General features: G+C 50.3%; 4 protein-coding genes across 4 annotated transcripts; 2 read left to right on the top strand and 2 right to left on the bottom strand.

The window, feature by feature from the left end:
• Window positions 1-5,396: 5,396 nt before the first annotated feature.
• On the bottom strand, window positions 5,397-6,154 carry TRIVIDRAFT_30735 (uncharacterized protein; the record flags this gene model as incomplete). Its single annotated transcript, XM_014103325.1, has 2 exons — window positions 5,397-5,859; window positions 5,916-6,154. 2 exons carry the CDS (start codon window positions 6,152-6,154, stop codon window positions 5,397-5,399), a joined length of 702 nt encoding a protein of 233 aa, XP_013958800.1.
• Window positions 6,155-7,139: 985 nt separating this feature from the next.
• On the top strand, window positions 7,140-8,084 carry TRIVIDRAFT_29951 (uncharacterized protein; the record flags this gene model as incomplete). The annotated part of the gene is made up of 2 exons (XM_014103326.1): window positions 7,140-7,335; window positions 7,405-8,084. 2 exons carry the CDS (start codon window positions 7,140-7,142, stop codon window positions 8,082-8,084), a joined length of 876 nt encoding a protein of 291 aa, XP_013958801.1.
• Window positions 8,085-8,269: 185 nt separating this feature from the next.
• On the bottom strand, window positions 8,270-8,884 carry TRIVIDRAFT_91613 (uncharacterized protein; the record flags this gene model as incomplete). Its single annotated transcript, XM_014103327.1, has 1 exon — window positions 8,270-8,884. The coding sequence occupies one exon, from the start codon at window positions 8,743-8,745 to the stop codon at window positions 8,476-8,478; it is 270 nt and encodes an 89-aa protein (XP_013958802.1).
• A 3,743-nt stretch (window positions 8,885-12,627) lies between these two features.
• Window positions 12,628-14,806, top strand: TRIVIDRAFT_229926 (uncharacterized protein; the record flags this gene model as incomplete). The annotated part of the gene is made up of 1 exon (XM_014103328.1): window positions 12,628-14,806. One exon carries the CDS (start codon window positions 13,186-13,188, stop codon window positions 14,485-14,487), a length of 1,302 nt encoding a protein of 433 aa, XP_013958803.1.
• Window positions 14,807-14,927: the final 121 nt, after the last annotated feature.

The following is a 14,927-nucleotide window of genomic DNA, read 5'->3' on the forward strand; positions in this document are numbered from 1 at the left end:
CAGGGGTATCTCTTTTAGCCAGAAGACAAGGACTCTTTACTTGGATTAACCTCCTTCCCGACCCAGTCCTCGGGCAAAGTCCTGAGATCGTGTCCAAGGGCCCAGAGGCTCGGGGCTGCACGTCTCACATGCCTAATCGCTATCGACTGCGTCTTTTTCCAGGCAGCGAGATGCAGAGGGACGCAGCTTGTCTCCTAATCGAGTATTTCGTAGTCGCCAAGCACATACTCATACTAGCAGTGCTGTACGCAGTTCGAAGCCAACCGATTCGCTAGCTTTGGCTCGTTTTCAACCGGTCGAATTGCATCGAGGCCGCTGAGTCATGGGCGATAACGGCGTTGTCATTAAACTTGGCGCCCCTCTGCGGCTGTTGCCATGTTTCCGTCTCTGCCTCTGCCTCATCTTCGTAGGCGCATGGAAGGGCAATCTTGGTTCTTTGGGAGCCAGGAATCAACCTGGGAGAAGGACGAGGCTCAGCCAGTATTCAAGGAGATTACCTGGACTGCCACGAGACAAGACCCCAGCTCGGCCTGCCAGTACGAAGTGCTCATCAAACTGATGCATGCAGCTAAAATGCACAGTGGGGGTTTGTCACATATGTCCCAGCAAAGCTACATCTTTGAGTCTCCAGGAACCCAGTCGTCCTACGAGCACTACTAGTGATATACGGGTGGGCATGATACAATATGATTGCTGGATTCGTCCCAAGGTGCGAGTCCCATGGTGGTGGGAAGCTAGGGTTGGGCAATGTCCGGTTTGCTTCTTGGTCCTCCACACCCGGTTGTGTGGAATCGAATCGACCTGCACGAGAAGACGAAAGGAGCATGGGCAATCTGCGACCCAAGATTATTCATCCCACCGCCTTGGGTCCGCCAATTTCGCAGGAAACGTGGTGACGAGAAGCCCACGCAATGTGTGATGCTGGTGGCTTTTCTCACTCATCCACTTCATCCCCGGCCATAACTGCAGCCAATGAGTAGTGCTGGATCTCTGCATACACGTGCGGCCATGGCGAAAAAGACTAGAAGCATTTTGAAGCAGAAAAACGCTTGAGCGCAGCTGAATCCGGCATAGCATCATAGGCCGGGCTCCGTGGCGTCTGGAGGTCACTGAGCTACTTCTTGCGTAGTCGGACGAGTACGCTACACCACACGGATACATCCCCGTCATACTAATGAGCCAGCCAGCATGCAGCTCGGCGTTGGGGGCCGGCGACTTCTTCGCAAGCAGCATTAGTAGCATCGCAGGCGGGAGACGAATCGGTTCTCGAACACCGCGCGAAGCGGCTTTGGGATGCTTCCCCGGCGCACCAACCGACCAGAAGCGTCTTTTACCAATTCTCAGCTTGGTTCCGCCACGTATCAAGCCACTGCCAGGTATCGGTATGCCGTAATTTCTGCACGGCCACGGAGCAAGACCATCACGACTTGTTGCAAGTGGAAGAGGGGGGGACGACTCCTTGCATTGCCCATACGAGGACTCCGTAGGTCGCAGGACAGCAGACAGGCAATTCACAGCGCGGGGGAAGTTGCCATCATTCCACGGATGGATCTGAATCACGGTGGTTGGCGTCATTCTCAAACGATTAATTAATTAGTCCACGGCACTTTGCCACATGGCTTTTGTGTCCTTCCCCTTCCTTCTGTGCCTTGTTCTCTAAATCACCATGGTGCCGGCGGAACTGGGAGAAACAAGCCGACGTCAATGGTTTAGCTGTCCCTGGCACGTTTCATGCAATGCCATTCGCCAGGGAGGAAGAACAAGGCCTCATTGGCCGTGGGACCAGGGCCGGTGAGCAAGGGGTCGCTTGTCGAACCATGGTTTCTGCAAGGCACCTGTCTGCAATTTACGATGTGCAGAGATTTGCAGACCTGGGTATCTAGCCTCCGTCTGGACGAAGTACATGCAGTGCCCTGCCAACCTGCTACGACTGGGTAGTATCTTGACTAGAGGGGAACAAATCCGACGGGGTGGCCAGCCACTTGTTATCCAAGTTGGCCGATCTCTGCTCTGCCACCGCTGGGTTGCAGTAGCATGTCTTGTTTCCATCGGCGCTGTTGACCGGAGCTACAAGGCAGAATCCTTTTCCGTAGGTCTGCGGAAGTACCACAACAATGTTCACCTGAACGCCATCTTACATTGCCAAGAGAATCGGAGCCGTGATTGACTCGCGAGCACAGCTGAACACATTGACGCCCATACCACCGACGATACAATGCAATGCTCGATACAATACAGAGTACTTCATGCTTCGTACATGTAAAGTGTCCAGTTGCTTCCCTTCTTGGATTTCGTCTTGTCCAGGGTAGCCGCTAATACATCCTACACCGATGTCGATTACATGTTGCTGGCCTTGGACAAGATGCACAAGCGAAACGAGGCGCTAGGAGCATTTGCAAACCGCCCGACAAACGAACGGCATCTACAGAGCCTGCTCCGCGCGAGATCCGCATGGAGGCTCGTACAGAGGTGCATCTCCGACCGTGCGGCGACTCTACCACGCAGCAAATGGGACTACTACTGCAACTATTGGCGCGGCATCGGCCTCAACGCCTCCAACGGCCGACGGCACATGGCTTGTGGATTCTCGCAACTGCCGCACGGGGGGGATGCATCCCAGGCAGGAGGCACTAGGTGTTGGTTGTCTGTCTATCAAACCTCCTATCCCCCACTTGATCTGATGGCAGCAGAATGATGTGTCACCTGTCCAGAACATGACTCGTCACTACAGGACATCAATCCGTTTTCTGTCAGTGGGACGCAGTCCCGTGCAAATAACAGCCTGCGGGACAAGGGAAAAAGAGGGCTCGGACAGGTCCGTCTGGCTGAAAAGTTTCTGTCACAAGCTTCAAGCCACGCCACGCCCGCGTATCCCGCCCCTGCTCCAGTTGTTTCAAGCCACTAGAAGCGGTATGCTTTACTCTATCTAGGCTGTCAACTGAGACTTGAGGCTGAGAATAGAAGAAGTCGAGACGCGTGAAGGGCTGGAGTCCATTAGGCACTTGGATCACGTCCTTATTGGTACATGTGCTATGTTGTCGATCAACTACCTAGCATGTACTAGTCAAGCTCAAGTGTCTTTGCACCATCTCTGTCTCAGGAAAGCCCCATTGCATCAGCTTGTCGATTGTCGAATTGATGTTTGGCAACCGGATACTATTGATGCTGCCGCCTACCAGAAAGAGTCTCCATCTGTCAATGAAACCCATTTGAGCAAGACCATCGGTCATGGAGATTCTCCATTTGTGGCCATGTCAAGTCTCCCGGCGGAAAGTATTTTCACTGCTGCCAGACAGAGGGATGTGGCACACTTTTGGCATGAGTACATATTGCTACTGCTCGACCTATATTTCGGGAACGAATCATATTGTACTCCTGACCATTAGCTTGATTTATTCTAGAGGAGAGATCCGACTGCCGATGCAATGTCATAAATGACCAAGAATAACAAGCTGTCATATCGACGAGTGGCAACACACGACCACACTGGCTGACTGTCATCAAAGCAGAATGACCGCTATGGTAGCCCATTGGCTCAGAGCTTCATGCATGATGCGTCTCAAAGCCGGGTTGATCCTCGCAGGGACACCACCACCTGTGTTCGCTATAATTCGGAGTCAATGGCTCTCTTATTCGACAACTGGCTCTCCTGATTATGACGTTGTTTACTAAACTTTCCAAGCGCCAAGTCCTTCCTGATCAATACTGGCGTTTCAAACTGGGAGTAAAGCTGCCAAGAACTGTAGTTGCAGTACGGAGTAGGGATGATCTATTTTGGATACCATGAAAATGATTGGGTTTGGTCTATGTGATATGTCCTCTGCGTAAGCGCCTTCCGAACATCCGACAACAGGCTGGATTCTCGAACGGTCTGCTATGGTATGTCGGCTGCGTACTGCATATAAGCGAACATCAAGTAGATTGATCCCTTGCACCACGCCTGTCTAAATATGTCTAAATAGACTCGCTAGTGTGACGGAGCCAATATTTCGCTTGGGTTGCCGACGCCTTCTTTGACAGGAATCTCGCCATGATATGCCGTAGCCAATGAGAACTGGAACCGTGAGGGTGATTGGGGAAGTGGAATGAACAGAGGTTAAGTCACCGCGTTTCATATGCAAGGATCATTGTTTCTCCCATGTTTCGTGATCATCATCATCACTATCATCAGCTTGCTGCGGCCCAACGGATACCGCATCGGATGTGTCCCTTTGCTAGCTGAAAACAAGGATTCAGCTACCACCAGGCAACCGTTATCTGAGTAAGATCTAGTCAAATGACCAGTTATTTCAATGCAGTGCACATACGAACATGTCACATCCAGCTACCAAACATGGTATGCCGGCATTTATTTGCGTTGCATTCGGAGGGCGCTTAGCTTAAACGCATGCACGTTCGTCGTATGTCACAAGCGCCAGTGGTGTTACATTCTTAAAAAGGTGTGACTGTACCTCCGTTATCCCTTTGAGAAAGGAGTGGCTGTGTTCCCTTTGAAAAAGGAGGAGAAAAGAAGGAAGACTGAAAAAGAAAGCATCGAGGAGGAGGATGCTGAATGACGCTGTGGACGGTGAGATATGAGATGAGCAAGGCTTTTGTTACGTGTATATTAAGGAGGTTTTTTTGTCGTTTTGTTATATGTGACATGCTGAAGGAACTGACAAGGGAAAGAAAGAGGGGGAAAAAAGGAATCATAACTCTCTCTTTGTTGGTCAGCTACGAGTAACGGTGAGATTAGTAGCATGTATTAGATGAAGAGGAGATGACGATGCTCAACACTTTGACGTGCTTTCAACTAAGCTCATAAGTCACTTGTCTGTATGGACATGAGCGTGAGAGGCATCTATTGACATGTCTCCTCACGTGTCTCCTCACTTTGAACTCCGATGCGCTGACTAGGTTCTTAATTACTGGAAGAAATATACATGAATAAAGATACGAACAGTTCATTACGATTGAGAGGAGAGATCCTTACTCGAAAAAAAGAAAAAAGAAAAAGTGTACATTAAACTCCTATTCCAGTGAACCTATTTACAGAAAATATCCGTGGCCATTTCTAGTAGTACTCTGTAAAACAAGTCGCTTGGTTGTCTGCTGAGCAGCCCTCCCTCCTAAGCTGATAATGCTTTCGCCTGTGTGTTCTATCCTCAATGTTGTATGAATCGCCTGGAGTCCGAAAGGTCGTTTTACGTGGGTGATTAATTCCCAGCTAGGTGTTAAAACATGTTTCGAACCATCTCTGAGTCGTCGGTCAGGCTGTTATGAGATCCAATGCATAGTACACTTCTGAACAAACGCTCCCGGTTTTTAGATGCACAGGCGGGGAGAAAAAAGTATGGTAGTTATGACGGTTTGGGTATCATCATATGCAGTCGACGCAGCGCCGCCGCTCTAGAACTTCATTTCCTCTTAAAGAAACCAGTCGCAGATGTCGCAGCAGGCCTATTCCGCTTCAAGAGCAGGTCCTTGGAGGATTTTGAATGCTTCTTCAGCTTCGGCGCCAGTCTCTCATCCGTCTTCTTGGCCACCCGATACACCGTCGACTTGACAACCTCGTCCTTGGGCCCGGCATCCAGGCGTGTCAGTCTCTTCTCGACGCCCGCCACCTTTCGCCTCTTGGGCCCTGCTGCGACGCCAGTGGAATCGTCAGCCTCGTCTTCGCTTGAAGAGTCCGTCAGGAACTCCGCGGGCAGGACAGCCGGGATCTCTGTTCGCTTCCTTCCTCTGGTGCCAGACTCAGTTTGCCTAGCTTCAGGCTGGTCATTTTGCGGCTTGGCTTCATCAATCTTCTTCCGCTCCTCGGCTTGTTTCTTGAGGAGTTCATCGCGCTGCTGGCGCTTGCGCTTTTGTGTGGCGGCTTGCCTGGTCAAACAATTAGTCCAAGGGACAATATCAAGATGGGTACTGGGGAAACATACTCTTGAGCAGCCTTCTGAGCGGCTTTAGCAGACTTCTTGATGTCTTCGGCCGCTTTGGCAGTAGACACAGCCTCGGGTGCCTCGTCATCGCTATCCTCTTGCTCCTCTTCCACCTCCGCTGTCTCGGTGGCTGCTGCTTCAGGTGCGACAAAAGATTCATTTGGAGTTTTGTATTCGGAGTCGTCTTTGTTGCTAACTGGAGTTTTAAATTCGGCTTCGTCGTTGTCGTCAAAAACCATAAGAGTGCCCTTGGCTGGCGTCTCCTTGGCCGGTGTCTCCTTGGCCTTTGCTGGTGTGGCCTTCTTTGCAGGTGTGGCCTTCTTTACCGGTGTAGCCTTTGCCGGTGTTGCCTTTGCTGGCGCATCCGCCTCGTCCTCCTTTTCCCTCACTGACATCTTCTTCGCGGGGCTTGACTGTAGAGTTGGCTCCTCTACATCTTGCATGGCCTTTCTTCTCCTCGTTTGAACAACCATGGTGGCGATGAGATCAGCTGTGTGAAATTTTCACACTGAATTTGATATCTGCTTCTAACGCGTCGTATATCAAGAATTCCTTGAGGAGCCCCCTTAAATTCTTCCGTAATTCGATGCTAGATTTGAAGAAGAAGAAGTCTGTCTCTTCTTATAATTTCTTTCTTTCTTTTCTTTTGAGAATTGGCTTGTTCTTGGTTCTCACATTCAGTTATTGATGGCTTGAGGTTCGGGCTCAAAAAAATTTCGGTGGGGCGCTGGGTTAGCGCGTCTGATTGGCCGTCCACTTGAGCGAATACGCCCAAAAAGCAACCTCTCACTTATCGTGCGAGCCACAATATCACCATCATCGAATCTCGGCCTCATGAATGGTTAACGCAATTTCGAAGCCTACAAGGTCACGGAGAATCAGAAATCCACACGGTTTCATTTGGGTCTTCAGATCATCGCGCCACAGAGCAATTGAAAGGGAGCGTTCTATTATTTACGCTCCTCACCAGCATTAGCTTCAAGATCAGGCGACTAATCCTATTCTTCAATTATTTCACTGGATTGTGTCGTATGAGAGATACACTTCAGTATTAAATTCGACACTTTAGCTGACACCATGTCTATTTGTCGCTACTGCAAGGCCGTTTGGCCATTAGTCTCTTCAGCACGTTCACTAAGAATTGCATCCACCACGAATTCTATCCAGCGACAAGGCTCGACTGTTAGCAAGCCTGGGCAATTTCGAAGCTATGCAGTTCCAAGGATGAAAAGAACTGGGCCATCGCCACTTGAAGTGTACAAATTATCTGAAATTCCCCTATCATCCTTGGAAGCTGTCATCAGCAAAAACCCAGAGGCCTTTCAACGGCATACCCCGGATGAATATTATAGATGCGTCGAAAAATTCCATGAGGCAATCGGTCGAGGCTCGGATCCATGGTCTACAGTATTGGCAGGCAGTATGTATAATCTTCATCTCAATCTTCATTCGTCACTTGTGGGTGATTGACGACTAATTCACATCGAAGAAGACGGCTTCCCTGTAGAGGTAATCCACGAGACGGCTTGCATCATGCGCCAAATTCGTGGACCTCGGAGTGCGGATGCATTTGCAACCGCGCTTTGGGCATCGGCTTCAGAAGCCGGCTATCGGCCCTCGATATTGTCACTTACTCGGCATCTTGCTCGATCAGGGGCCTATGGGCGGGTCGCTCAGCTCCGAAGAGTCGAAGCTCGATTCAAGCAACTCGTCTCGACGGCCAGAGATCCCGACGCCCTTACTGTGGAGGGTGAACTTCAGTACGAGCAGGGGAATTACGAGGCTGCAATCAGAGCCCTTCAACGGGCGCTCCAGGTGGGGGCAGCAGGCTTCGAATGGGAGCTTTACTGTAAGCTATGCATGGGAAAAGCATTCGTCAAAATGAGCAGGCATGATGAAGCACGAGCAATCTTTGAGTCCCTGTCCGAGATAGGGCTTATTGAGGCAGACATTGAGCTCGGCAAATTGCTTCGCGTAAGCGACAGGGATGCGGCAGAAAGACACCTCTTCACTGCCGCTTCCAATGGGAGGGCTGACATGTTCAGTCTATTATCGGAGATTGCCTTGGAAAAGGCTGCAGAATCTGGAGATGACAAGGCGTCAAAGGAAGAATCACTACGGTGGGCCAAAGAGTGGTCAAAGTTGGCCGACCCTCGCACGGAATACTAGATTCGCGAATTCGAGGGCGCACTCCCACAGCCTTGACAATTACGAGGATAGCGATTCATGCTCTAGTTATTAGCCAAGCCTCGCCTCAATGCCGTGGGGAGTCCAAGATGCCCCGGATGTTTACAAATAAGAAGACAACAAACTTTCCTTCTCATTAGTTCCTAAATGGGGTGTGACACCCTGATCGACGCGGGATCCGACGGGCTGGTAGGGGCACGGCAAGAAACAGCGGGAACCAGCCTTGAAACGATCCAGGCAGCGGTGCAAATGAAGATTGTTCCTTGGGAAATATTAGCGATATCCGTTTAGGCGAGGAAATGATCCGTGCCAAATCTCCTGCAATCGAAGCTAAGAAATCGGCGCCCCAAGTGCTGGCTTTGGAGTTGACCTCTCAGTGCATAGTCAGGGGGGGGTTCTTCCAAGATTGCGAGGACCAGGAATATGAATCGGGTACTGCTTCTGCACGGTTCATGTATACGAGGATGCAATCAGCACACAGACGCTTGTGTGTCCGTGCAAAGGCCATGCAGTAGAGCATGTGACTTTGTGTGTGGGAGACGATTAACCACGGTTGGTCACCACGGTGCACAGGGTCATCGTTGAGTACGAATACGTGGAGGGGGTGATACGATGGTCCATGCTTGTAGATATCGTCTGCCATATGGTAGCTAGATAATACACACTGAGGAGGTTATATACAGCATAGGCTGGGGGGGGGGGCTATCTATAACCGAAGCTTTTGTGCTAGATAAGACAAACTGTCACAAGCTGTTAGAGCAAAAATATGATGCATTATCGTGATGGAAAGTACCATAACGGTCTAATTCTCCATTAAACATTCTTCTTGCAATCCAACGGTTTGCCAAGGGGAGGCAATCGACTACTGGATCCTTGGATATATGTATAAAATTCCTGTCACATCGCCCGTGCTCGATGACGAAACACAGCTCTACATTAGAATGGCTGCCTCGGCCATCAATCGGGTAGGTAGCCAATTGGCAGTTACAGGACATGCAGCAGATGTCACATGAATGGTGAAGGGGCCACGACCCCCACGAAAAGCTATCTGCAAACTATTCGGCCTCCATACTGGAATGAAGGAGGCAACAAATCATTGCAGATATCGAGTGTACTGTATAGTATTCATTCTAGAAGTTCTCTTTGGGCACGGACTTCGTACTGGCATGCTAGACAAAGAAGCTGGACCGAGCTGGAACATGTGATAGTGCATGGACCCTGAATAACAACGAAGAAGGCAGCCACGCGATATGAATGGGCTCCCCGGAAAAGAAGTAGATCAGGGTGCTATTATGGATGGAACAGTTCCAGAATGCAGCAGGGTCTTTTTGCCAACTGCCTACCCTGAGCATTGCATCTTGAATAGAGTCAGTCTACTTTGCTGCTAATTTTCTAGCAATTCGATTTCATTTTATTAAGATAAACATCGAATTTGAAGTTTTATTTACAGCTACAGAGAGCCAAATCGGACTTGTTGAGTAGGAATACCTCTATGGTTTGTTTAAATGGCGGGCAATTGCTCCGATTGTTGACTTTGGACTCTTTCTGGTGCTGGAATGTTGCCGTTTCTGGCGTGAGTACGGCTTATACTGACGTCATGCCACGAACAAACTGGCCGACAATATCATCCAATGTTAAAAATAGACATGAGTGAGCAGCCAGCTTTGGAAGGTACAAGTACAGTAGAGAATCCCGCGTGGTATTAGGAAGCACTTGGCACAGGAATGTGAAAAAGCAACATGCAGCAACTTGTCATACTGTACTTGCATTATTTAGTAAGGATTGGCAGAAAATAGCCATGGCTGCTCAGCTGGGCAGGATGCTTGCCGCTCTCCAATTTTGTTTGCATTCTACTGGCCAATACGTGGAATTATTTCGGTACTTCGTAAGCTGAGCTGCAAGGGGCTTCAGCCATTTGGATCCGCTCCACTTGGGATGCAAGAGATAGAGACCAGCACGCAGAGCAAAAAAGCCTCCTTGCCTGAAGCGGTAGTACTTTGGAATTGCCGGTGCCTGGTGAAGTTGGATTCCGCTGCGGGCCGCACTGGGTTGTACTCGTACCTGAGTTGTGCAAGTTGGTAATACGTTTGTACTGTATTGTACTGTACTGTGCTGCACGAGTACTGTTCCCGGCAACATGAAAATGGAATCGTGCTGTTTGATTGCTAATACGCATGCCGTACTGTACGTGTACAAGATCAATCGCACTGATTTCCCCATTCAGGCATACCGATATATATGCGAACGCCGTTGCAGCAGGTGAAAAAAGGAGTGACTGACTGACTGATTACGTGCAGTCGAGCCAATGCAGGTACCGATGGACCATCTCACTCTCCCTGCAGAAGCGACGGCTTTTCTTCAACACGGCCAATGTCGCAGATCCTCTCGCACGTGGCTGAGGAATTCTGGCGAGATTGCCTCTGGGGCTGAGACGAACATGTTTAGCAGCCGTTGGGCAGCTTTTTGTGAGACTTTGTCGTCATCGTGAGGCTTGTTTTGCCTGGTTTTGATGCTTCAGGCACAGCAAACGGGCCAAAAGGGGGCATGCAGTAGCAGAGCTCTCCACCGAGGCGCTGCAGAGTTTGGGGCTAATACTTGTACGGTACTGAGGCGCTGAAAAAAAGCCACTGCGGCAAAGCCCAGCACAGCATTTTGGGCGCAAGAGTCGGGGCCATGTTTACATGTACATTGGTGCGCGCGTGGTTTCGCGTCTCAGCTCGGGGACGCTGTCATGGAAATGAACAAGGGGAGGGGCCTAGAGAGACATTGAAACGGAAGACGCTTTGTTTTGTCTCTGAATAATCTGTCTTCTCTTGCCCTTCCACAACGTGGCTCTTGGTCAGGGGAGGGCAGCCCGGCAACCGTTTCCACTCGACCACGGGAGCAAATCTGAGATAAGATGAGAAGGCTGACGATGACACGGACTGGTGAGATATGGACATGGGAAGTTTAGGGCACATGATTCATTCACTGGCAGAGAAGCGAAAGACATGGGCCGCCGCAGCGAGACTTCCCTTGCTTGTGCAGTCTGTTTGTGCAGACTGTAGTCTAGGGAGTGACCACTAATCCAGCAACCCAGCAACGGCAGTGCAAATATCGCAAATTTTCTGTCCGGTTCTTCTAATATCTCCGGTATTAGAAGGCAATTGACTATGTTTTGTACTGTGTAATCTACGACATGGGATGCTGGATTGGTACTTTGCTCCCTTCCACATACATAGTACAGCAGATGGCCAGGGCTTCTGTTGGTAGGCACCACAGACCAGAGTCATCCGTAAGAGAGACAAGCTTTTGTGCAACGGCTTGTACTGCCAATTCCCGTATTCATGATCCGACGGCAGCGATTACTAACGACTCAAAGAGGAGCAGGATGAAGCTTTTACACGAAATGCCAACATGGGGCTTACATGGAATTACCAAGCCCTAAGACGGGGGGAATAGAAGTCGGGCGAGAAACCAAGTGGGATAGGGCAGGCAAACAAAACAACCATGGCCCATAAAAAAAAAAAAAAAGAAGAAGAAGAACAAGGACATGAACAGTGTGCGCAATTATGGAGCTGGAAACTTCTTCGCTGCTCTTCCCGTGCCTGTCATTGCTAGTCCTGCCCGAATTATGGATCCCCCCCGATGACTCCGTGCCAGGAGTTTCCATGACTCCGGGATCAATCCATCCAAGTGCTAACTAACATGGAACGCGGCCGTTGTCCCAGAGCCGTGGACCTCCTTGGTTCCTTGCACTGTCTGGTCTGCGCGGCACAGCGTACATAGTAAAGACAAGCGTCGGGGGTTTCGCACCCTGGGCCTCAAACAAATGGCCTTTTATTTTGTTCTTCTCTTGTATTCTTCATCCCTTCCATTCTACTTGATAAGTGGGTTTGGTTTGGAAATGGGCTGCCAAGGGATCAAGCTCACTTTCATCATAGACTTTAAACTGAGGTATAGCGGGATAGGTGCTGTGTCTGCTTTGGGCATGCTCGTCCGAGTCCAGCTTTTGCCTTTTGCCTTTTCGTATATTAAGCAACCATCTCAGCGAGTAATACAAAAGCATGTTTTGCATCTATTGGCACCTGTCATATAATATACTTTGGACTTACATAAAACCGGCACAAATGCACTGGGCACATGGAATCAGCCCTCCCAAACGTTAGTACCCGAGACTAAAAAAGTGCCGTCCGCACAAGTTCCAGGCACAAGCAAGGCTCTCCGGCTGCTCCGCCATTTGGCCTTGTTTATAAAAAACAACAACAAGCTGGGCTGAGGGCCAAGGTTTGACAAACCCCTGTCACGATGCAAGGTTGCCCTTCCCAAGATGTGCCGTCCCCTGTCCCTGCATCCACCGACGAAGAAAAAAATCTCACTTTCTGCTACGCCCGGATGCCCTTCCGCGCAGCTTGTTAGCAGAAAGCCTACTTGTACTTGTATAATCCAAGGCCCCCCCGAACGCGTCGATATTCCCCGACAGCATGAGATTCTGCCAGCTTTTAGTGTAGCTCTTCCCCCTCATCCCGGGCGCTGCCTTGGCTTTCCTTTTTTCCCTCCTCTTCCTCTTTTTTCTTTCTTCTGCAGGTTATCCACCCTCCTGTTGGAACTTCCCCTCTCCTTCGGAATGCTTGTTCTCAAGCCATTGTAACACTCTTTTCCTCTCCAATCGAATCAATGAACCCAACCACTGGCTTCCTGCCGACTTTCGTTTACTTGCATCGTGGCCGCTGTCACCTGTCTCAACTGTCACTTATCACAAAAATCACAAGCCCCGGAATCCCACCATCTGCCGGGCCTAGGCAAACGCACTAGAGCCGAACTGCCCAGCAGCTTCAATTTGCCTCGCACCTCGGGAGTTTTGTTGGCTGCCGTCACTTGTTATTTTTATTCTTTGCATCACATCGTTTTATATTCCTTGCCAAGCGGTCGGTTGACGACCTGTACGCTCTTGCAGTGTCATTCATTGGCGGCCAATCAGTTCCTGGTTGTCGCAAGCCTCTGTTTCAGTCCCCTCCTTCATACTGGAATCCTTCCACGGGCAATCCTATTCTTTTTTCTCTGGAATTCCCTCCTTTGATCGGCGACTCTTATTTTGGACGCAATGCCTCGCATTCCTTCTCTGGCGCTGGGAGCGTTTGCTCTCATCACGACGATGGCCACGCTGTGCACACAAAGCGCAGTCAGTGTTAGCATTTCTCAGACATCGCCGGGCAGGATAGCATCGACAATCGCCGCTGTATTCGAAGCTGCGATTCTGGTCCTTCTAGGATGGCTAATAGCAGCTGATGTTCTACCTACATTCCCCGGGCAGTCAAAGCTATGGAGGGGGATCCTTTTCGGTCTCGAAATCACAGCTTGTGTAATTGCGACTGTGACGTCGCTCGTTGGTTTGGTGTACTTGACAAGGCACGATGGAGGCGCAAATACACAGCTCCTCATCGCATCTTCTGTTACACTTGGACTGGCTGTTTCTAGTCAACTCGTATATACTGTTTATCAGGTCTTGCCTGGTTCAACGCGCGCCCCTGGTATCTCCTGGCCAGCCCGCAAGGACGAGGAGTCGGGACGAGCGCGCAAGATCAACCTAAAAGCCATCAGATATAGCCAGACAATGCCTATCATGGATCTCCCTGGCCCCATTGCCCAGCTGGACGGCCGAGGAAGTCGGAGCCGCTCCAATTCGGCTGACGGCAAGTCAATGGCTGAGACTGTTGCATCGTCCGTGACCTACGTGGCCCACTCAATCCGATCCGTCTCGAGCAAGTCAAAGATGCGCTCCTCGAAGGAGAGGAGCCGCTCCATGTCGATTGACTCGACCGCCAACCGAAGCACCATGGCTGACGACGCTTTTGATTCCTGGGACACCTCCTCGGTAGACGTACATAACCGGGAGGCCGTCCTGGAGATTTCGACGCCCACGCAAAGCAAGCCTCGCGGACTGGAAACGATTCCCGCCAGCCCCGTGGCCAGCCGGAGTCCATCACCACAATCCTTTGTTGAACTCGAGCCGCCCCGTATCCAAACCCGGCGCCGCAGCCGAAGCTACAGCCCTGTATCCATTCGACGTGAGCTTCGTGATCTGCCAAACTCAAGCAGCGAGGCTCACATCCACCCTCTGTTTCGATCTGACTCTCCTGACCCGCATCCTTTTGCGACGCCTGGCACCATTGTCATGGCAGCTCCGGATGCGGCGCGGGTCATTGTCCATCGATCAAGCAATCTTTCTCTCAACCGCCTGCGAAGCGACAGCTTGCCAATCGCACCCAACGCCTTCGGCAGGCAAGACAACTTTGACTCTAGATCGCTCAAGGCCTACCGATCTGAGTTGGATCTCAGCGAGCACGCTTTTGCCGACAGGGGAATGGCACCCCCTGCGCCTGAATGGCTGCGGAGGGAACTATGATGGACTCTCAAGGTTCCATCTTAATGACTTACGTATTTGAATTTTCTTATTCCCCTCTTCACCTGTTAACGAACCGCACACTTTATCGAATTCACCGAGGACGCCAGAAAAACGGAACAAATGGGAAATATAAAGTAGAAGGACATGGATGGACATGGCGATGATACCATTTGTTGTTGGCCAAAGTTTTAGATGAGCGTGGCGTTGGATGACTTTTTTCCTTCTCTTTGCATATATATATATATACCTCAAGATTCACTTCGCTTCACTTCGTCGGACACGATATTTAGCAAAATAAAAGCAGCATTGTACTTTTCTCAAAGCGCCCTATTCTTGATTTCACATGTGAATTAATAAGCCGCGGAGGAGTACATACGAGTAAATCGCTGTTGGGCGGCCAAAGGTAATTGAGTGGGAAGGTGGCAAGCCATGGGTGCGTA

Source organism: Trichoderma virens (genome assembly GCF_000170995.1).
Source record: "Trichoderma virens Gv29-8 chromosome Unknown TRIVIscaffold_4, whole genome shotgun sequence".
NCBI classification, from domain to species: Eukaryota; Fungi; Ascomycota; class Sordariomycetes; order Hypocreales; family Hypocreaceae; genus Trichoderma; species Trichoderma virens.